General features: G+C 41.1%; 1 protein-coding gene across 1 annotated transcript in view; it reads left to right on the top strand.

Moving 5' to 3' along the window:
• LOC140687213 (uncharacterized) overlaps positions 1 to 24,332 on the top strand; it is a 103,718-nt gene that overhangs the window by 15,587 nt on the left and 63,799 nt on the right. The window contains exons 2-4 of the mRNA XM_072943528.1: positions 7,310 to 7,495; positions 8,047 to 8,190; positions 9,385 to 9,445. Of these exons, the coding sequence (XP_072799629.1) occupies positions 8,186 to 8,190; positions 9,385 to 9,445 (66 nt within the window). The 5' untranslated portion in view covers positions 7,310 to 7,495; positions 8,047 to 8,185. The remainder of the gene's footprint in view (positions 1 to 7,309; positions 7,496 to 8,046; positions 8,191 to 9,384; positions 9,446 to 24,332) is intronic.

Here is a 24,332-nt window from a genome sequence, read left to right as displayed (position 1 = left end):
AATTGTAGCACCTAGGGTGCAGTGGTTTTTAGTCTGCGTTTTTTTATAACTTTATTCTTATTTTTCTTGTTTTGCAACTTTGTTTATTTATTTTTATTTTTATTTTTTAACATTTTTTATTGATTTATAATCATTTTACAGTGTTGTGTCAAATTCCAGTGTTCAGCACAATTTTTCAGTCATTCATGGAAATATACACACTCATTGTCACATTTTCTTCTCTGTGATTTATCATAACATTTTGTGTATATTTCCCTGTGTTTATTCTTTTTTTTTACATTTTTTATTGATTCATAATCATTTTACAGTGCTGTGTCAAATTCCAGTGTTCAGCACAAGTTTTCAGTCATTCATGGACATATACACACTCATTGTCACATTTTTTTCTCTGTGATTTATCATAACATTTTGTGTATATTTCCCAGTGCTATACAGTGTAATCTTGTTTATTTATTCTACAATTTTGAAATCCCAGTCTATCCCTTCCCACCCTCTACCCCCCCCCCGGTAACCACAAGTCTGTATTCTCGGTCCATGAGTCTATTTCTGTCCTGTATTTATGCTTTGTTTTTGTTTGTTTTTGTTTTTTAGATTCCGCATATGAGCGATCTCATATGGTATTTTTATTTCTCTTTCTGGCTTACTTCACTTAGAATGACATTCTCTAGGATCATCCATGTTGCTGCAAATGGCATTATGTTGTCGGTTTTTATGGCTGAGAAGTATTCCATTGTATAAATATACCACATCTTCTTTATCCAGTCACCTGTTGATGGACATTTAGGTAGTTTCCATGTTTTGGCTATTGTAAATAGTGCTGCTATGAACATTGGGGTGCAGGTGTCATCCTGAAGTAGTTTTCCTTCTGGGTACAAGCCCAGGAGTGGGATTCCTGGGTCATATGGTAAGTCTATTCCTAGTCTTTTGAGGAATCTCCACACTGTTTTCCATAGTGGCTGCACTATTCTTATTTTTAAATATGCACTTAGTTTATTTATATTTTTGGAGGTACTGGGGACTGAAGCCAGGACATTGTGCATGCTAATCAGGTGCTCTACAACTGAGTAAAACACACCCTCCTTTTCTGCACTTGAATATAAATATTGCTATACACAAAATAGCTCTTAAACACCATCATGGGACCTAGTCACTGTATAGACAATTGAACACGTATGCTATTTCAATAGGAATAAATGTTGATGAGACATACATTTCTGAATCTGTTAATGTGCTTAAAAACGATCATAGGTAGTGATAAACACGAATCTTTGATCCAGTACTTCTTAGGGTCTGTTTTGCCATCAAGGGAAATTACATTCTACAGAGAAGGCTAATTGTGTCTCTTTGATATTTGGATGGTTTAGCAGATGATGAAGACTTTCAAAAGATGAAAGTTTTGTATTTTAAATTAACTACAATGTTATCTTCTACAAGTTGTAAGTACTAAGCTTGTGAAGTGCTCAGTAATCCAGGGGGTATGTGTCTGTGTCTGTGTGAACGTTTGTGTGTGTGATATCAGGAAGATAGAAAGAAGTTCCATATAGACTTCTGATAACTTTCTCCTCCATTTCAAGGTGTAGGCATATATTTACATAAATAAATTGATATTCTTTTGTCATTTGGCATGTTGGGAATAAGACTTTCTCATACTTGTTTCAGAAGGGTTAGGGAGGTTGAGCTTAGGAAATGGGAGGAGATAGAGACAGGGAGGTTCTTTAAACTGTGCAGAATGAGAAATAGTAACTTTTCTCTTTTCTTCTAGAGCAAACTGGCACTGAATTGTAACATAATATTACTCAGAATTGCTTTTCTGATCAGATACAAGTACCTCAGATTTTTTAAGGCAACATGAAAGATGAAAAATGTTTTAGCATTTATCTTTAAAAGAAGTTTTATTTTTCAAGTAAAAGGTTATAGCCTGTTCTTTCTTCCAGCGGTACAAGAAATTCTCATTGATCAATCTAAATGACCTCTGTGCTTAGATTCTTTGTGTTTTTTTTTCTTTAAGTGCTTTTTTCATTGTGGTTTGAATGAATGTTTAAAATTTCTGGATTTTGATCTTTAGAACATGCTGATTTATCAAAACTGTTAAAAACCTGATTGTTCTCTGCTCCTGGTTTGGTGGGACACCCTACTGATTTCTGTTGTCTGTTAAAGAGGGAAATTCTTCCTCTAGCCTGCAGATCATTAAGTGAATGGTTTGCAGTGTGCCTTTAAAATTCTTTGTATGCATTGAGCATGTTTGTCCAGTGAAATTTAAATTGACTCATTGTAATGACTTTGCTTTGATTCTGTGGTTTTGATCCTCTCCACAAGAATTTGAATTCTCTGTTGCATTTTGTATACGTGTTCTTAACAGGGGAAGAAATTTTACATTTTTTACAGAGGTGGGTTTTCCTATCCCCTCTGAATGCCTTCTAAAATTGATACATTAAAAATCTGTTATTACAGTGCATAATTATTTCATAAACTATTTTTGGCATAATCAGAAACAATGACCAAGAATGATAATAAAAAAATACGAAAACCTTCCTTCCTTTGAAGAATAGAAATCAGGTAGTCAGGCTCCCTCATGCTTTGTGCCTGACACAATTACTCTCATGTCATTGTGTATCATGATTCGGAGATGGAGTTGCTTCAGGTTTATAGATTTTTGTTTTAACATTTGTGTTGAATACTTTCTCCAGACTGATGTTTCCTGTTGTGTTTGTGGAAAGAGTAGAAGGGAAAAAAATACTTTGTTTTGTTTTCAGGAGGCCTGAGTTGATGAGAAAAGTGTTGAGGGTGGGCTGAGGAAAAGAGTGACGCTCCCTCTCCTCCTGGCTGAAATTGATAAACAAAGAAATCAATTAAGTATATCGATATTTGACCAATAGAATTTAGCGAGCCCAAACTGGCTAGAAATGCACTGAATTCAGCTGCAGAATGAGGTGCTTTACCAAGTAGAAGCAGCAGAGAGCAATCAAAAAAATCAGTAATATGATGAGATATAAAAGGAATATTATATCTTTTATTTCTGAAACTTTTCTACGGAAAGTTGTGTAGAGCTAAAATTAAGTTTCAAGCATCAGGAGTTAAGAGAGTGGGTGGTTCCATAGGATCGTTATTCTCGGATGTGCCTAGACCCTGCTAGAGTGGCTGAAGATGGCAGGAAAAGACCCACATCCAGGATTAGTCATCCTAGGGTGTCCTCCATAATGGTTCCATGTGGGAGCCCATGATTGGGTTAACAAATTATAACACAGCACAGTCGCCTCTGAACTTTAAGAAGAAAAAATATGCTTTGATACTGCTTTGCAAGCAAGTTCCTGTGCATCTTCACTCCAGTCTCCTTTCCTTAAAAAGCAGAGACAATGCTTTGCTTGTGTAGTTGAGGTTTTAGGTAGCACTCTGCTGGTTGCAAAGCAAGGACCGAGACCCTCAGCTATAAACGCTGGGCTTGTGTGTTGTTAGTCTATTATCCCCAAAACAAAGACCTGGCTGGTCTGGTGGTGTGCTTTGTAATGAACATATCTAAAAGTGTATCTTGTTCCCCTCACCCCATGACTTCCCTAAACATACACTAATCCTTTGTACTCATTGTGTATTCTACAATCTCTGCCTCATCCTGTCTTTCCCGAATTTCCTCCTTACTATCTCACAACTGTTAACGAAGTTTTCCTTTGATTATACACAATAAATATGGGAACATTCGAGAGGCTCATGGAGATGGCTCCCTACTCCCTCTCGATTTCTTGACTTTTTCCACAGAGTCTTGAATAATCATTCCGTGTCGGTAAGACTTCTGCCAGCCAGAACCCACAGTTCCAGGTGAGAAGGATGCAGGCTTTATCTCTCCTACCGGAGGGAGAGACAGAAGAGAATTGAGATATGCTCCCCCGTGATCCCTTCCTGCCCCAGGTCTACAGCAGTTCACCTGCAGCCTTCTGGCCTCTGCTCAGCGGGCCTCTGTCCCAGGACTGAACTCATCCTTTTCTTCCCTTGTCAACATTTCCGGTACCTTTCAGAACTTGGTCTTTTCCCTGCAATTCAACCCTGGCAGATGTGATGGTGGTCAGCGTGCTGGTGGGCAGTCCTTTGGGGACCCCCAGGAGCCATGCTGATTCACCTGAGTCTATCAATCTGGGTTACAGAACAGTCGAGCACCGAAGGAAGCCCATTCACGTGATGTCAACACAGCATTTCATCACTTTCATTTTATTTTTAAATTTTCGGTGGAGAAATTATTTGCAGCAAACTCTTCCAGATATTCGCCGCCTGCTTTCCTCACCACCATTTCCTTGTTGGCTCTGGTGCTAGTTTTATGAATCAGGATTCTTCTCTGCTCATTTCTGGCAGCAGGGCTTGCCGAATCCTTGATCTGCATTTGAAGCAGAATGCTTCTTCGTGATGTCAAGGTGATTCTCCTATTTCTGAATATTTCGTGTACACTCAGCAACTGTTTCAAGTGAAATGCTCTTGTCCAATTTCGGTTAACTCACATTTGCTGATCTCCTGCTTTCATGCTGAGGGCAGTTTCTTTTTCCTCTAATAAAAGTTAGCAATTTGCATTTACTCTGGAAGGTACTGCCCCGAGATGCTTTTGTTCTTAACAGTTTTAATACAATTCACCCATTAAAATGTACAGCGGTTTTTACTCTATGCCCAGAATTGTGCATCCCATTCAATCTTAGAACATTTTCATCCCCCCAACAGGATGCCCCGTATGCATAAGCAGACATTCCCATCTTCCCCATCCTCCCCCAGCCCCAAGGAGCCACTTTTCTCTCTGTGGATTTGCCTGTGCTGGACATTTAATGTAAATCGAGTCACTTCATGTAAGTGGAACCGTCTATTGTGACCGACTACTTTCACACTGAGTAACGTTTTCAATGTTTGTCCATGTTGTGGCCTGAGTCACTATTCTATGCTTTGTTATTGCTGAATAACATTCCACTGTATGGCTGGGCCCCTCTGTTTACCCATTCACCAGGTGATAGGCATTTGGGTTGTTTCTGCTTTTTGGCTGTGATGAGTAATGTCGCCGTGAACACTCATGTGGGATTTTTTATGTGGATATCTGTTTTCAGTTCTCTTTCGTGTGTGCCCAAAGAGCAGAATGGCTGTGTCAGTCAGAAACCAAATGTTCAACTCTCTGAGGCTCTGCCAGGCTGTTTTCCAAAGTGGCCACGCTGTGTTACGTCCTCACCAGCAAGGGCTGTGCGCTCCGCTTCCTCTGTGTCCTCATTAGTGCTTGTTACCATTTTTTTTATTATAACCTATTGTTGTGAGTGTGAAGCAGCTTCTCCTAGTGGTTTTGACTTGATTTCCCTTACAGCTAATGCTATTGAACATCATTTCATTGTGCTTATTGGACATTTCTATGTTTTTCTTGAAAAATACCTTTTCAGAACATTTATTAACTTTTTAATTGAGTTGCCTTTTTATTGTTGAGTTGTAGGGGTTTTTTTTCTTCATTTGGAGATACAAATTCCTTATGAGATAAATTATTTGAAAAAATTTTCTCTAGTGTGTTGTTTTTTCACTTTCTGAATGGTGCCCTTTGAAGCAAAGTTTTAAATTTTGATGAACTCCAATTTATCTCTGTTTTCTTTGTTCCATGTGTTTTGGGGTATTATTTTAAATCTGAAGTATTTTATTTAAGCTTTTATGTATAAAATATCTAAATTTGTAGAAACAGTCTAGGAGATGGGTGCGGTTGTTTTCCCCAGTCTATGGATAGGAGATTGAAGTGCAGAAAATTTCACTGAAATATCAGTGTCACAGCTACCCAGTGCTGTGGGAGTTCAGACCCTCATGCTTTTCCCCAGAATCTGTGATATTCACCACCATGCTCCACTACTGCCTGGAATCATTAATGAAAACATCTTTCCTTTTTAGATTTCTTGTTAGTTTGTTTTCTCATTGGGGACCTCATCTCCTTATTTTCCTTTCGGATGTCAGTGTAGATTTATTATAGGGCTCATGTAGGCAGAAGCATTGCTATCAGTTAACTTCTTTATTACTCACTCTCCAGTGATGATTGTTGCTAGTTGACCTAATCAAGTCATGCTTAAGTCTTTCCTGCTCATGACACTAAAACAGTCATGACTTACAGAATGCTCAAAGAAGAAAGTACTTGATTGATTTTATTTTGCCAACCAATCAAACCAATCAAGTAAAAACCCCAGTGTTGACACAGACTATAAGCCCTCCAGAATAGGGTCACTGTCTTCCTTGTGTTTCATTTATTTGGTCACAGTGTCTGGATAGTGCTTTGCTGTCCAGCAGTTTTGTGAGGATACTGTGCTCGTGAATAATTTTAAGCACAGAATTTTGACAACAGACTGTGTTGTTCATTTCACAAGGGAAAAGATAATATAGAAATACTGCTCAGATCTATTTTAAAATTAAGCTTGGAAATTTGAGAAGAATTCAAGAAGCCATACAAAGCTCTTTTTCACTAATTTTAGATCTATCTTAGACACTTTATGGTTACATAGCAGAGTAACTTATCAAGTAGATTTGACAAGAGGAGTGTTATATTGATTATTTGATTTAGTTGAAATATTCTACCAGGGATAAAGTCATAAGTGCCCATAAATGAACAAATATGTTTGTATTTCTATGCAACATGGGAGCAGACTACATATGTTTCTATATAATATATATGACTGTGTGTTTTAATCTGCCTGTCAGTGTTTTTTATAGTTTTTCAGCAATGTTATAACTTCAGAATTCTTCTAAGTTATTCACTCCCGATATTACTGCAGTTTGTACTGTGTATTCTATCTTATGGATGGGATTCCACTGTCCCCTCAGTGAGGAATTTCCTCTCCTATTCCGTTAGTAGCAGAGTTAAAGGAACTGTGATTTCTAGGCCTTTGCTCTCCATGTGTTTGCAGTTGGCTGTAAATCACGAATTTCCCTTTCTTGAGTTTTCATTTTTCAATTAGAATTTTTAAAATAATTGTTAATATGTTTCACCAGTCTCCCTAGAAACTTGATGTGTTTGTGCTTTTCAGTTTTCAATTTATGAAAATTGTAAATGCACACTTGTTTTTAAGTAGTCCTTTTTCACTAGATATTTGTTTACTTCTTTAGAGTTAAAATAATTTTTTCCCAATGAATGAATCGGTGTTCATGTTTTAAAAGATAACTTACTTTTTATTTTTCTTATTCTAACAGGTATATTTGTTGTACAGAATTTAGAAAATAAGGATAAACAAAATAATAACTTAAAAATGGCCTCTAATCTCACTTGGAGATACAGATGTAAGGTTTGAAATTGAGAATTACAAGTCCTCTCACGTTGTACTTCTCTTTCAAGTACGTTTTGGTTACTGAGATCCTCGAATTCCCATATGAATTGTAGCAGCAGCTAGTCAGTTTCTGCAGAGGAGCCCGCTGGGATTGTGATCGAGACCACGTTGTATGTATGCATCGCTCTGGAGATCACTGCCATCCCAAGAATGCTGTCATCTGATCCAGGAATCTGCGTGGTGTGTCTTTCCAGGTATTTAGGTCTTCTTTAATTTATTTCAGCAATGTGTATGGTTTACATAGTATTATTTTATTTATTTTTTGCCTTTATACTGAGGACAAGTGTGCAAGGTACCAGGATTAGAATTCTATTATAGCCCCGCAACTTGCTGCCACCATGGACGCTGCGGTCTCTCTTTGCCCTATGTAAAATCTCGCACAAAATAGGACCTAAGTAACTCTCTCTTGAAAGAATGATTATATGATTGCTGGATGATGCTTGAGAGTCCTTGTGATGATGTCTTTTTCCCAGACTTTCCCCTCTTCTTAACTATGCCCTTTCCCTTCCTTTCTTCCAGCCTGGGTTTCAGCCTGCCTGTGGCATTGATTTTTCTTGTCTGTGGACTCATCCTTTCACTAGTTCATGATAATGTTACATGTGGGCTGTGGAAACTTGCTAGATGTCAAGAAAGAGCAAATCCATTGCATGCTAGTATTTTTAGAGTGTGTTATTGTATTATCGATTGAAATTAAATCAGGCTGACCCATTGAGCCATCCCCTGAGCTCTTTTCGCCTTCCTACAGGTGATACCGCTCTCGTTGCTGCATGTGCCCTTCCCCCAGACTCGGTCTTGGAATTGAGTAAGCCACCATCACTGGAGCCCTCTCATTAAAAGATGAAGAAAACCTTTGCTCCTTCTCCCTGGTTGGGGACTTGGATGAGATGAGGTAACAGATAAAGAATGGAGCCCCACCTCATTCTGACCACCGCTCTTTCCGTTCATTTCTCCAGGGGAAGGGTACAATTCAAAAATATAAAGATTGTGAGCTAATGAGATAGACAAGACAACTGATCATTTATTAAATATCCTTTCATGCCAGAAACAAATGTATTATACACACAAAAAGCACATAAATTACGGTAGTACTGTGGTTACAAACGTGGGTCCGAGTTCGATTCCTGCTCTGGAGTGACAAGTCCTGTGAGATGGAGAAATGTTAGATCGGCTTAGCCTCTCCAGGACTGGTTTTCTATCCCGCAGAGACGGGGATCGCTAGGCATCCCTACCCCGTAGAGGTGCTGTGGGGTGTAAATGACGTGGGTGGGAAGCCCGAGCACACCTGCTCGTTCCTCGTAAGTGCAGGATAGCACAGCTTTTGCGGTGATGCCTTTATGACCACACCGTGTAGACTCTCAGTGCTCCGAAGGGATGCCTTGTGGATTGGAGATGGGATTCGCACTTCTGTATATACCCAAGAATTGGGTTATTGGGCCTTGCTGATTTGAATCTATTTTTTAGAAAGTACATAATGTAGATATATTTTTCAAACATGCATGCTTTTTATCTTTTATTATTTATACTTCTACTCTCTCATCACTTGGTGTGACATTTCATGGAATCCAGGAAACAGTCCTAAGCCACCTGCCTCTTCACACTTCTTTGTGGTGGTTTTCTTCCCTGACTAGAAGAGGGTATTGCATAGGAAATTTTGTTTGCTCCCCTTCTCTTGGAGTCTCCCTTGTTTGTCTGCCCATCTCTCACCTGTCCATCTGTCCATTTCTCTACCCACTCATTCTTCTGACTTGTTCCAAGAAGCATTTCAGGCAGCTTACAGAAGAACAGATACCAAATAAACAGGTGAGAAAATGGGGCCAAGTTCACAAATTGAGGCTCGGAGTTGAGCCTGTGTGAGAGTTGCAGGCGTGAGACACACGCCTCTGCCTTGTGCCTTATAAGATAGACAGCATCAATATGCCTGAGGCTCCCAGCAGACACAGGGAAACAGGGTTTGTGGGAGATGCTTACTGGCTGTGAAATAAATAAGTGGCTTAGGAGAAGCCCAGCCTTTCCAACTACTAAGGCTTAGGAGAATATATTGAGTGTCTTCCAAAATCAGATTATTGCATCTTTTCTTTTTCAGAGTTTTATGTATAGTTGGTTTACATTCTATACCTGGAAATTTCTCCAAAACTGCTGCCCACGTGAGTCCCATGACTCGGGAATGGGGTGGTTCTGCTCATTGACGGGTGTTGGCCAGAAACGGAAAATGACAGCCTCAAAGGAGCCTGGGATTAAGCAGTTATGTTTTGTCAGTGCTGTAGATTTCAGAAAATACTTTTACCATTTCTCTCCGCCTGAGGAAGCAGCGTGCTCTCTTCCCAGCATCAGGAGCTCAAGGCCACGGGATGGTGGGGGCTGACTGCACTGCCGTCAAGACAGCTGTGCTAGTCACTGCAGGTGTGGTGCTTTCACGTATTGCATTTCATGTTCTTTAATAGGTTTCAACGGTAGTTAATTAACTGAGTTAATTAACATTTAATAAATATAATGCTTTGTTGAAAAGACAGTTATAGGCAGAATATAAGTTGTGAACAATATAAAAACTGTTTCAATACTGAAATTTCAGTAGGGAAGATTCAGTTTATCTTATTTCCGCCTCTCTTTAAAAGTAACAAAGAAACAAGACAGAAAAAGCAGAGGATGATTTCTGTTCTTCCTCTCGGCTTGCAGGTGCCCTCACCTCCAGTGGCATCTATCCAGACACCAGCACTGACACTGGCCGTGCTCAGAACTGCCTCAGCCCTGAAGACACAACTGACAAATGGAAGGGGGACGCGCCCTGTTACAGCGGGTGCTTTCACTTTTTGGGTCCTTATGTAACTGCGCGGTGTTATTCAGGATCACCCATTCTGCACTGTGTGACGGTGCTTCGGTGTCTCCTAGTTATTTCTTTCTGTAAGTACTCATGTATTTTTTCCAATGTGTGTTACTAGACATCTAAAAATGCATTTTTCAGATGAAAAATAATGTGTATTTAATATAAAAGTCTGAAAAAAGGGTCAAAAGTATCTATCCTGTTCCCAGTATTCAGAGATAATAATTAACACTTTAAAATCTATTTTCTGTTCTTTTCATCAGTGTGTATTACCTCTGTCATAAAAACCAGCGAGCACTGTGTGCCTGTTTACTGTGTGGAGACCTCCATTTTCCATTCAGCTTATGACAATTTTTTTTTACACTATTCTATCTCCGCTGGCATGATTTTTAATGACCATTATAGCATTCTGTCTTGTGGAGTCCTCGTCCATTTTACTTTGGACTTAAGTAAACTTTTAAATTCCAAGTAAACTTAACTGGAATACTGAAAAGAGAACTGTGGTGGTACCGAAAGTCCCCTACTTCCTTCCCCTTTTTTCCTGAGAGTAAAAACTGCTGACAATGTGGAGTATATATTTCATGACCTTTATGCCTATGTCATATATATATACACATACATAAACGTATATGAGAAATCTATGTATATGTGTGTGTATATATGCTTTATTGAAAAATAAGGCCATACTATATGTTTTCTGCAGCTCGGTTTATTCACTAAGGTATATATCACAGACGTCCTCTCCCTCCAGACTCACCCGGTCCTTTCAGATAGAGTAGAGTGGTCTCCTGATATGCAGGTTTGGTCTCTTGTGTAAGGACACCTTTCGTGGGAGAGAACTGTGGACAAGGCCTTGGACCACGCCGAAACACCGGAACTTTAGTGGCCACAGCTCACCGTGATTTACCGCATCATTGTCTTGATGGTGGACACTTAAGTTTTCTCCATTTTCCACTGTCAGAAAGGGTGTCTGACTGGCATCCTTCTTGTACAAACATTCCTGTGATCTTGTATGAGTATTCCTTTAGTTAAGGTTTCTGGAAATTTAATCCTTGGATGTGACAACTACATAAATCACAGGCTCCTTTCAAGTGAATCTAGAAATTCCTTCTCCTGTGGGGAATGAAAAGATGTAGAATAACTTATGTAACCAATTCTCTATCCCTGGGTATGATTCCACTTCAGCTTTTCTTCCCACCAATGTAAACAGTGCTGTGTAAATGCTCTGATGAGTACATCTATTTGAACTGATTCTTTTTGTAAATGAAACGATTCCTAAAAGTGAAGTTCAGCCTGTGTGTACACCCGTTTTCCAGGGTTTACATATCCATTGACATGTCGTCCTCCAAAAGATCGCTCACAGTTTGTTGTCTCAAAGATGGACACTAGCTAGAATATCTATTAAAAATATTTGCCAATATGATGAGTAAAATGATTTTCATTGTTTTAGTTTGCACTTTATGACCAGTGTGGTATTGAGCATTTTTCACTCATTAGCCATCTGACTTTTAAAAAGTGAATGATCCCTTTTGTCCTTTGCAAATATTTAAGTGAGGGAGCTTCTTGTTGCTTTGTGACAGCTCTATGTATATTATGAACATTAGCCCCTTGTCTTCATCAACATGTATCACAGAGCTTTTCCTTGTCATTTCTTGCCATTCATTTTGTTCAGTAGGTTCATTTTTGTTGTGGCCCAAAATAACCTTAAGATAGTAAATGTCTTCTTTTTGGGTTTTATTCTTGATATTATTCTTAGAAATGCTTTCTTATAATGGTATAAATTTCTTCTGTAGGTTTTCTTAATCTCTAAGATGGAGATGATAATGGTACTTGTCATAGTGAGGAGAAGCTGAATTGATATGAGCAAAGAGTTGTATTTGCTGTTATTAGTACTTTCTAATATTTACATCACTTTCTGTAATTTTTCTTGCGGTCATTATGACCGGAATAGAATTTGTTTTTTCAAGGGGATTCTGTGATTGTCCCAAGACAATTATTGAATTCCTACTTTGCTCTTTAATTTGAAATCCCAGCTGTAAAAAATACTTATGTACACTAGAGTCTCTTTTTGAGGTCATGATTTATTTCTGTCAATCTTACTTTCCTACACTAGCACTATATCTTACATATTGTAAAAATTTATTTAATATCTGACAGTGCAAATTTTTTGATTTGCTTTTCGATCCCTATTTTTCTTTGCTAGTATTATGACTTCATTTTTCCTGAAGAATTCTAATATAATTTTTTCAAGTTAAAAAAAAACGGATAAGTGTTGTCATGGGATTTTTTAGTAATTTTGAATTATCTTTAGGAGAACGTACATCTTTACAAAACTGTTTTCCTCCATACAAAAGGTTGATGTCTCTACTTTCACACTTCTTAATTTACCCCTCAGTACAGTCCTGTACTTCTTCCATATACAACATGGGCATTGTTTTTGAGTTTATTCCAGATTATTGTTGATGTTTTTGTTAATTTTTTAAGTGAGAAATTTTTGCTATTATATTTTTTAACTGTTAAAACTGACACCTAGGAAGGCAGATTCGGTTTGTAAATACTCACTTTGTAACTTCTCATTTAAAATTGTAAGTATTAAGTACTCATTACAGAATCCTTTCTTTTCTGTTTTTAAAAATTTGTTTCCAAGATTCTCAAAATGGTCATAGCTAAGTAGTATACGTGGGGAGACTGATGGAGAGAGGTAGTGTGGCTCATGTACAAACTGTGAGCACTTTCATGGCTGCCTTTATGGTGGAAAAACTGCTGAAGGGTCCAGGTTAGACCAGGGGTGGCTTTGTATGCACTTGAAAGCCAGCTTTCCTGCCTGTATGGTGAAGCCTGGTGGGCGTGGCAGGTAGCTGATCAAGGTCGAATGGAGGTTATTGGCTGCACAGAGCACTGTGTCTGAGAACTGGAGACCATCGCCATGGGAAATGCTTGGTGCCAGGAACAATGCAGAGGAGCTGGGGACCCTGTGTGTTAAGGATTTTCCAGCCCTAGTAGTGGGAAGTTCAGACTCTGCATTCAGATCTGAGTTTGAATTCATCCTCTTTAGTTTACTTGTCCTCTGACTTTGGTCAAGCTATATACCCTCTTTCACTTCCTGTTTTCTTGTCTCTCAAAGTAGGAGAATTACATCCTGCTGCTAGAGTGTTTGATCAGGTTAAATAATTTGTGTCTATAAGATGTCACGTACAGTCACAAGCTCAGTGAGAAAAGGGCTGTTGCCTGTTCTTCTGCAACTCAGTGCTTGACAAGCCATGGGGGAAAGCCAGTCCCTAATTTGTGTGTGATGCAAGTAGGAACAAAAATAATGTCTTTCCTTTCCCTAGCAGTACTCTTACAGCTTTGCTTCATTTACTTCTTTCCTCCTTTCCTTTCCCCTTTCCCATCCTCCACCAAAAGAGCCTGAGACTCTCTCAGAATAATAGATTCAAATTAATTTAAAGGTAGGCTCATTCTCACGAAATAATAGTAACATAAAAAAAAATCTGTGCACATCCCAGAATACGTTGTATTTGATTTACACACACACACGTGTGCACACACACACACACACACACACACAATCAGGCTACCTCTCGCTTGCAGAGGGAGAAGGACCACTTTGTCTGAGTTTTCACTCACTGAGCGTGAGAACAATGTCTCTTACACAGACTTTCACCAGGCTTCGTGCATGGTGTTTTTAATTGAATTTCGGCTTTGTAGCCATAGATATAGTCTCCTAATAGAAGAGAGAAGGTGGAGACATAGACATTCTGCTGAGATATTGGTGTCATCATATTTTAGTTGGAAAGGACTTAAGACAGCATAGAGTCATAACATTTCATGGGTGAGAATCCATTATGTTGTCACTTGGACAAGAACCTGGATCTTCTGCCATCTTGTCCACGTGGGTGAAGAGGCAACTGGGCAGGGGATGGCAGGCATCCTTCTTGCTTGAGTTCCATGTTCTTACTAGTTTTCATTGCTCAGCTGCCTTTAGTTTATGTACATGAGGCCTCTCATGGGAAGGTCACTCTGTCCTGATAGAATGAGTTTCTTATCAGCAAAAAGCTCTGGACCCACTCATATTTCCAAGAGTTTTCTGCTGATCTGCTGACACTTTATATAATTGAGACTTAAGAAAATACTGAATATAAAATCCTTATTGTTATTGTTTGCCCTCGGGTTCCATAGGAATGGGGTGCTGTCTCAGGCTGTCTAAAGCTAGATCTGAACAAAGATAGGGTGATAGGTTGTGCTGCTGTACCTCCAAAGTCAAAGGGGATTTCCACCTTAGCTTTTAGAATCAGGCAGATTAGTTCAAATCTTGCCTTTACCAATTATTATCTTTGTGTCTTGGGGGAGAAACTGTACTTTTTTGTGTCCAAATTTGTTTATCTGTAAATAAGTTCAGTATTTATTTTAAGGTTTCTGTTTTAGAATTGAATGAGATAATACTCTCATTTATACCTAAAATAGTGATTGCATGGTTCTATGCTGGTGCCTTGGTAGTTGATTACTAAGGGACTCCGCAGTGAGAATGGGGGTGGGGGACTCCGGGGTAATAGAGTTTATATTCCAGGATATGCTTGTAAAACACTGGATGTGCAGTGGATTTTTAGTAAATATCTACTCCTTTCCTAATCTACATTGATTGTGTATATATCTTTATACTAATATATGAACAATTTTTATTGCAATTTAAATATCTTTGTAGTACTTACAATATGTAGCTTTAAAAAATACGTGAAATAAAATGATTTGACTTTTATTTTCTTTTCAATAAGCATAACAAAACAAAATAAAAAGAAAAAAAATCTTTGAAGGAGTAGAAATAATTTTATTTCTTGGAATTAGTTCCGTATAATAGGTTTTTTGTTCGTGTTGTTAAACAGCATATAAAACTGATAGGTTGTGACATTCTGGAAATGAGGAAACAGTGGAGACATACTACCTCTAATGCAGTCACTTTGTTACCAAGTCCAAACTCGTTCTGCTTGCTGCATGACAGGCCAATAAATCGGGAGATGAGATGTTGGAGTAAGGAATAGTGACTTTATTTGAAAAGACGGCAGACCCAGAAAATGGCATATTGATATCCAGTAGAACTCTCTTCCCCAAGGCAGAATTCAGTCTCCTTTTGTACTAAAAAGCGGCGGGGATGTGGCTGGTTGTTGCAAACTTCTTGCTGTACGAATTGTTTCTCCTTGGAATCCTTTGTTCCTGCAGCTGTCCATGTGGGTCAAATTATGGTGCCCCCGTATAACCTCCAAAAAAAAGAAAGGTTATTCTGTATTTTGCAACTTGCCATCTGTACATAAGTGTAGAAGAGCTAATATCCTTAAAGATCAGAGCCCGGAGAATAGGCCCTCCTGGGTATTTCAGGCTAAAGGCAACATTCTTTTACAAAAGGTGCAGAAACAGCAAGTCTGAGCCTAGAAAACAAGGTACAGGTTTAAAGTCAGACGAACACATCTAACATGGAGTGAAATTTGTTCTTTTCTATTAGAATTACTTTTTCTACCTCATAAATAATTTTAGTAAGAAACATGAGCAATTTTTTTATTTTTGCTTCTTAATAAAGGACTAAAACTACACTTTAGTGAGCAGGGATGCTGTGCGTGCTTTGGGGTCACAGCAAACTCTTGTTGGGGGTGGTCGACCCTGCAACATGTCTGATGCCCCGTGAGTGTTGGTGAGGTTCCCCCTAACCAGGGGCTCTCTTCAGGAACCACCATATGGGCATTGACCTCTGGAGACCTGTTTTTCAGCTGCAGGAAAATTTTTCAGAATCTGTGATGGGAAAATCACTCCAGCTGGAGATAATCAGGGAATAAAGGAAGAGGAAAAGGGCTTGAATTAGAGTAGAAGAGAAAGACAGAAGATCAGGGAGCCTGGGGGCTTGGCAGCGGGGCCTCGGTAGAGAGAGTAGCAGAGAAATGGAAGTGACCATCTACGGAACCAGCTCCTGCACCTTTCCCCGCACCCAAGCCACACAGCTCTTAATTGGGCCCAGGAATCTCTCCTGTCTGGATGTCACCCTGAGCAGAACCTTGAGAATCGAAGGTAAGCGGTGGGCAGCACTCACCTAGGGGGTCACTGAGGACTTTGATCAAGTCCACATTGACATTCCCAGTCATATGCCTTCACCTGTTCTTTATCTCAGGATCTGAGAAGCAGGAGCAAGGAACACAGGGAGAGATCCAGGAAGACATCTGACTGTGTTAAGAGACGACAGTCACAGCGACACTGGGAGCGAAAACACTTGTAGCAAAATAAAATAAATTCACAACTATTGCATCAGAGCTGCATGTGTGAGAGAGCCTAAGCCTGTCTCAGAGTGCAGGGGACAAGAGGAAAGGAATGGTAAACTTAACACTGATAATTGAAATTTTGTTAAATAGCCTGCTACAGTTAATTTTATCACGTGAATGTATGCAGGTTTATTTCTATGAGCATTTATAGGTTCACACAACCCCACCAGCCCGTCTTGCCCCCATCGGGGATGGGATTTCTCAAGCACAGTGCCCCTCCTGCTTGCGTGGGCCACGCTGCGGGTCCTCGCCTGGGGCTGCACTGCTACAGGACACTGAGTCCCCGAAGCACGATCTGGGATACATGACAGGAACATCTGTGCTCTTGGCTGAGGGCCTCAGTTTCACCCTGCTGTGTAAGAATGCCGGTGACTCAGTTAGAAGCATGCATCCAAGCCGTCCTTCCGTGTCATCACCATGTAGAAGCAGTGTCTGAATCTTCTGAATTTCTGCAGAATGCGGTTTACAGTCACCTTCAACAAGTGAGTGTGTGTCCTCTTTCAAGTAGAGGAATTACTGCCGTTTTCCTGGAAATTACTCACCACTAGTCCATCTGATTTTTCTGTGCTAGGATTCAGTATGGCCTGCTAATAACTCTGCAGTCAGATCTAGAAATCCTGATGAAGAGGATTATTTATTTTCTTTCTTTAGATGATAGAATTTTATTTTCAAAATTGTGAGTTTTCTGTTCTTGGAGGAATTTTTTCGGGGGTTGGATAAACAACTTTGCTCTTACCATCTTTGTGACCTGTTGCTATATGCGTCTCACCTGTCTTCTGTCACTTGTGAGGCGGTTCCATTTGTGACCCTGTCCTGGTTGTTCATGTAATAAAACATAAAATCTGTAAAAGTACAGTCCCTTTTACTCCGAAGACATTCCACAACTACTCCTTTAATCTGTGTGTGGTTTTAACAAGACACAATCATTAGAACATATACTTGCAGGTTGCCAGTGCAAAATCCCCAAATCAATTGTCTAGCTCAACATCTAAAATCTTTCTAATCTACGTTGGATTTGTATGGATAAGTGAAGTTGTTTGCTAAGAACTCAAGACCAGGTTTATAATACAGGCTGATTTAGCTCAGCAGGTCCTCCCAAGCTGAAGCTCTGCCAGAGGGCGGGGCCAAGGGGAGAGGGCGGGTCCTGCCCTCCCTGAGCTGACAGTTTCATGGCAAAGACCTTCACCAGGTGAAGAAATTGAAATTTCTTCTAAGAGAATTGGGTCTGAAGAGTCCAAAAAGCGCGGGAGTGACACAATCCCATTTTTAGGGAAGAGTGGCTGTGGGGCCACTTGGGAGACTCGTGAGTCCAGGTGCGTAGTGTTGGTGGCTTCCACTTGAGTGGTAGGACAGTCAGTGGGTAAAAGCGAACAGATTGAAGGCATGTTTTGATGGTTAAAATGAAAGGATCAATGCTGTCTGTGAAGGTAGGATGGAGTAAGGCCCAGGTTTCTGGGTGGATTAATGAGTTAAATAATGGCCCTGCTGTGTTCTGAGGACGGAAAGCTGCAGAGGGAGTTCTGGGGGAAAACTGATGAGTTCAGCTGTGGGTAAAGTGAAAAGGTATTAGATGTGTGATCTGGGAGCTCTGGTGAGAGCCAGTAGTGAGTAGGGGGCGGGGAGAGAGACTTTCAAATCATTTTGTCTTCTGAACATACATATAAGAATGAGTAATGACATAACCCCTCTATATTCTGGATTTAAAACCCAGTAACATTTTGCTATATGGGCTGCAGGGGTTCTCAATTTTTTAATAGAAATAAAATAAATTGAAACAAATCAGTGGAGTTAATGAACATCTTAGAGTTGATGTGTGTCCTTGTATGTATTTTGATTTCTCATCTGTTTATAAACATAATCTACAAAAAGTTAACTTGCTTAGAATAAGAGTTAAACACAGGGACGTGACACACTCTGTTGGTGGCTCAAGGTGATTTCTTGGGCAAATTATGTAGCCTCTCTTTGCCTTAGTCGCATCTTCTGTGACTGCCCCCGGGCCCCTCATCACAGCTGATTCCCTAGAATAGATGTTGGGAGGGAGGCTGCTGAAGGGAGTAAGAAGTGGCAACTGCTAGGGACACTGAAGAGAGAGACAAAAACAGATTAAAGCCGAGAAACTGAGTGCTAATACACTCAAAGGAGAAAGAATCCCGCAGTGTTTTGAGCCACTTAGCATGAGGGAAACAAAATCACGTGGATCCAAACTCTTGAGCATATGAGTATTGTGGGTGGGAGGGTGTTATCAGAAAAGGGTTGAGAAGAGGCCTTTTGGTTTCCCTTAACGTTTCCAGTAAGGATGGGGCACAGAAGCGAAAACCACCCGCTTCACAGTAGAAGGTGCTGTTTTGTGCAAAACTGACGAAGGTTGGAGACCAGTGATCAGTTGTGCTGGCAAATGAAGAGACTTCTAGATTGGGGCACTTGCTGTGACTTCCAGGTGACCTGCTGGCTGGGGGCTGTGAGGCGGGCAGTAGGTTTGCAGTGTGACCTGGGCATAATCCCTGGCTCTGAGGCCCCTGCAAGTTTCTGCAGCGGCTGCTCTTGCCCTGCGATGGGAGGGCATAAAAGGGCATTGTAGCACACGAGGGCAGGAAGGGGCTGCTTTAAAAGCAGACATGTAGCCTCCTGCAGCTGCAGACCTGCAGGCAGTTTGGTTCATTGTCGTGGAGTGGACTTTGGAGGCCTTAGTGTCGTCTTAAGACTTGTTTTCCCTTGGGGACCGGGTTTGCCTTTGCATATTAATATTGAAGGTATGGGCTTCTGGCAAAGCTGTTTTCAGAGATGGGTATATACGTAACATATCATATAAAATAAAATGTTTTTATTTAATATGTGGGACTTTGCAGTTTTTTGGAACAGCTCTTTTGACCTGGTCTCCACGGAGGACACTAGCGGTCGGCAGAGCGTGCGGGAGGGCAGGCAGCCTGCAGTGCTGCTGCGGGGGGTTCTCCCCAGCATGGTGCTCTGCTGAGTTCACTCTTCTATGAGTTTGGTTGCCAGAGGAGCAGACAGCATAGTAATGAGTTCTGGTGGGATTGTATAATGACAGGAAGAAAGAGGGAGCCGTAGTTCTTCAGGACTACTACACTCTTTTGGTTCCTGATCCAGTGTGTCCCATTACACAATTGATGAGTTCTGTCTATTCTGGGACTTGATTGAAATAAACGTGCAGCCTGAATGTTAAGAGTTATGTTTTATTTGTCAGGAGGACTCGAGCCAGGATGACCGCCTCTCGGAACACTCTGAGGGACTGCTCCCAAGAGTAGGGGAGAAGCTAGGATTATATAGGAGCTTTACAACAAAGACCAGGTAGTTAGAACAATAAAACATTGCTTGTTATCTAAAGAAAGCCAGGTATCTCACGTTCAAGAATTTAGTGCTTTTCAATATATGGGAGGAAGCCAACATTTGGGCTCACTGAATATATTCTTTAGACAAGCACCTAGCTATCTAGGGCCAGTAATCTGTCCTTTCTTATTCTGAGTCTGCTCAGAGGGCACCTTTGGGAGTGGCTGCAGGCCTGTTTTCACTGGGGTGCGGCAGCAGTCGCTGATGACTTGTTTTCAGCATTCTTTGTTTAGTGACATGGTTGCAGTATTTTCATTCACATTGTAGTATTTTCGTTCACAGAAAATTATGATATTACCCTGATTATGGATAATCTGGAACCTTGGAAAGGAACCGAGATGGAATTACTGCAGGTAACTTCTACTTTAATAAGCCGTGTGCAAACATGAACACGGAGGAAGCATACAAAAGGATTCGGTAGTGAATGGGAAGGGTTTCTGCACGTTACAGGAGAAGGCAAGGCAGAATTCCTCTTCTTTGTGGGCAGGGACGTGAGTCCAACTTTCCTTTCTGAAGTGCTTTCTGAGAACTGTTTATGGTAATTAAGGAACATAGACAAACGGTGGCACACATTGCATTTAAGAGCTGGCTGGCTTCAAACTTGGGTATTGGACAGGTGGATTTCATAGGCAAGTGGTCAGGTGGGTGGGACAGAGATGGAGCCCAGGCCTGGGGCCATATTCACGTTGAAATCGCCATTACCTCACCATAGCGCCTTGGAATAGAATGTAACCACTCTTAACCTGTTGGTGAATCTGTGAAATGGGCATGATAATGTTCGTTACTTTCTGGGATTGTTGTAAGTTCTAAAGGGTATTATAGCACACATGAAACACTTAACACACTGGCACTTAGCAGTTTACACTTTGTGCGGCCACCAAGCTTGGCGTGTGTCAGAGCCGTAAAGGCAGTATTTATCTGTTGAGGATGCACTGGTAGCCCCTTGGCTAGGTTGTGAATTTGGTGATTTCCTTTAATACTTGTAACTCTGTGTTCCATGGGCAGTTATTTTCATAGACAGATGAGGAATCTCAGGGTAAAAAAGACTATGTAATTTGCCCAAAGTCAGACCATAATTTTGGGTGCAGGGGCCTCGGTCCAGCATGGGCCCCTGGGCCTTCTGCCTTCTCCGTTCAGCACCAGAGCCAGATGTGGGCTTGGCTGTTTACCTGCCCAAAATATCCGGCAGGCCGCAAGACACATCTGGCCCCGTGCTGCTTGAGCAAAATTTCCGGAGGAGAGGCAGTTACAAAAGGGATAAACATAAAAACAGACGACAGCAAACTGTGATCAGCTCTGAGAAGGAAAGGAACACGTCTGGCCGTGCAGAGCTGGGAGCTTTCCCGTCGGGGCTGCTCTGGGGGCGTTCATCTCAGCTAAACAAACTCTGCTGCTGCACCAAGGCAGGAAGGCAGGGCGCGTGTGGCCAGGTAGACAGGGCCTCGTTGATCTTACTCATTCCCCATTAAGCGACAGCTGTCTCGGGCACTTAACTAATAAACAGATGTTGGCCATAATCATCACGCATTTTGACTGGTAGCTTTATTGGCGCCAACTTTGAGAGGAGGTCATTGAAGCTGGGGAGTTTGCTGCATGCCCGTGATTACCATGGAAATATTCCCACTGGTCTTTCAACCTTGACTGGTGTGGCTGTCATGTCCCGGCCCTGTGAATGGCATCGTGTAGCTTCTCCCAAGTGCCCCAAATGACTTACATTGATATGCTTAATTCGTAGGAAATGGTATGTGGTAATAAGGGAAAAAAGGCAGTAAGAAATTGTTTGGAAAACTAGAAAAAAACCTATTCTTTCCCGGCTGGGGGAGCGTACCCTGTATCACCCACCCTAATCACTGCCTGTCACCTCCTTCCTGCCGACTCCATGTTCAGAAGCCACTCTGAGCCTTGGGAGAACATTTTGCCTCATGAAACTTTTGACTAGGACCCATGACTTCTCTGTCCCTGGTTAACTCTCTCTTCAAAGCCATGTAAATTTTTTGCAGGCTCCTCCACTCTGATGTAAGAATAGCCTCTTTAAACTTCTTGATGCAGCTCCTTAATGAAGATCTTGCGATGGAAACCTAGCCAAAACCTGGGAGGTATGCACATAGTGACTGCAACCTCAGCACTTTGTGAGTTCAGAATCAGTGGGGTGGGTGACTCAGGAAAGGCTTTTTTAAGGTAATAAGGGGAAAGAGAAAGGACGCAGGCTATGTGAGAAAGAAACATCTCGGTCACAGCCAGCAAGACACCTGTGTTCAGGATGGGGTGTCGCGAGTGCAGAGTTCTCACAAAAAAAGAAGTGATGTGATGGGAGGGAGGACAGTTGGGTACTTTATTGGGGAGGAAAAAAGTGGGCTGAACATTTCCTGGTTGAACAAGAGGATTGTGACATGATGTGCTTGTATTTTGGAGAGAAGGGCTTTGTGGGGACAGGCCTAGGAGTACGCTGTCTGGCTGGGGAGTCAGCACAACAGAGAAACACAGAGAACTGGGCAGACCCCAAGACCCATGCTGGGGGAGAGGCTGCCGGCAAGCTGGAGCCCTGGAGGCTGCTTCTGTCCCTTAGCTGGGGTCTCAGACCTCCCTTCACAGACCAGTCCTGTTGATAGAAGAATAAAAAAACGTTGGGCATGAGAAGGGCTGTGTCCCAGGCTTTTGTTGAGTCCCTGGGATGTGCCCCACCAGATTTTGTTCCTTGACTTCATGCAGTAAAGAATTCAAGAGCAAGCCAGTGTTGAGTAAAGGTATATTTATTCAGAGAGATACATTGATAGGCAAGAGAAACTTCACGAGGTGTGGGGGTTTGATGCTCAGATTAGAAGTAGGTACACACTTCACAGACAGAGTGTGGGCCTTCACCAAAGAGGGAAAGAGAATGGTGACCGCGAGGTGGCGCTGTGTTGCTTGTTTTCTTGGGCTTGGTGGTTTCCTATGCTAATAAGTAGAAGGACCAGCCTTAGGGCAAGGGGCTGGGATTTCCAGGGAGTTGGCCATTTCCCACCCTTTGACCTTTTGTGGCTATCATTGGGACTGCCATGTTGCCTGGGGCATGTTATTCACCACGTTACTATTACAATGGGTGTTTACTGAATCTCAAGATCTGCTAGAAGTTAAATCTCTTCATCCTGAGCCTCAAGACCTATTGGGGTTTGAATCCTTCACCATTTCTATGTTAATTGCGGTGGCCTTCCTTGAATGGCTGTGCTCTTCCCCCTTCCATCCTGTCTCACTGTGATGACACAGAGACAGCAAAGGCCAGGCCCTACCTGTGCTCCTGCATTTAAAGGCTGCAGGTTTGGGGTGGGCTTATGATGACTCTGAGTGTTGAGAAGGATGTTTCAGATTTTCCCACGTGAGACATGGGGACCTGCCAGCAGCCACTGCAGATTTATCTCACGGGCATTATCCCTTGTGTTGTTATGGAAAGAACAGGCCAGCCAAGAAACAAGAATCACTCAGAGGGTTGGAGTATTGAGATTTATTACGTTGCCGGGCTCAGAGGGGCTTCTTTTCCAGAGCTCTGAGCCCCTCCAAGATGTGCACATGATGTTTTATACGGTTAATTACAAGTATGGGGCTATTAGCCAATAAGGCTCAAACAACAAAAAGCAAGGAATCAGTACACTGAAGCTTATCAATTTGGAACAGATCCCGTTACTGACAATTGTTGACCTCGGATTTTCGGGTTAGCTTATTAGCCCAGTAAACTGACACTAAACTTCAGATTTACCAGGTATCCCAGCAAAACTTAGATCAGTAAACCGACACTTATCACACTTAGATTTGTGACTTAGCTTGTTAGACCAGCTGTGGTTTTCCTTCACAGTGTCACTTATCTTTTCTATTTTTCTTTTGTGCTTTTTTTAAGTATTTAATCCAAATTTAATATCAGGGTTTTTTGGGAAAGAAATTTCTCTTTTTCTTTTCTTTGGTGATCTTTTATGGGGGCAGGTAATTAGATGTATTTATCTGTTAGTGGAAGCCCTGGGGCTTCAACCCAGGACCCCGTGCACGCTAAGCACACGCTCTACCACCCGCCCCATCATCTTTTCTTTTTGGTTTCGCTGCCAAGAATCCTACAGCTGAATTTCTAGTCAACCTTTAACACTTGCTCTGACTTCATGGAATCCATTTTTATGAGTTTATCTCCCCCTGGTTTCTTTTAAGTATTGAATCTCCATTTTCTCTTCATTCTCAGGTTTGCCTTTTTGTTGTTAAAGTTGTTAAGCTGTTTTTAAAAGAATTGTTTAAATTCTCTTTAGCAAGAGGCTGAATGTGAATAAATATGTAAACAAACAGCACAATTAAATGCTTTTATACATTCTAAGCTGTTTAGTAGTTACTTAAAAACCGAATTGAATATTAAAGTGATAACATTTTAGAAATATTTTTTAATTTTTTAGAAAGATATAGCTGATTTAAAATATGATATTAGTTTCAGGTGTACAATAGATGCTCCATTTATAGTTACTGTAAAACATTGTCTGTATTCCCTGTGTTGTAAGATACATCCCTCTAGCGTGTTTACATTACATGTTGCAGTTTGTGTAAGAAAGTTGGGTAATG

Source organism: Vicugna pacos, chromosome 19 (assembly GCF_048564905.1).
Source record: "Vicugna pacos chromosome 19, VicPac4, whole genome shotgun sequence".
NCBI classification, from domain to species: Eukaryota; Metazoa; Chordata; class Mammalia; order Artiodactyla; family Camelidae; genus Vicugna; species Vicugna pacos.
This window is presented reverse-complemented; position numbering and strand designations above follow the sequence as displayed.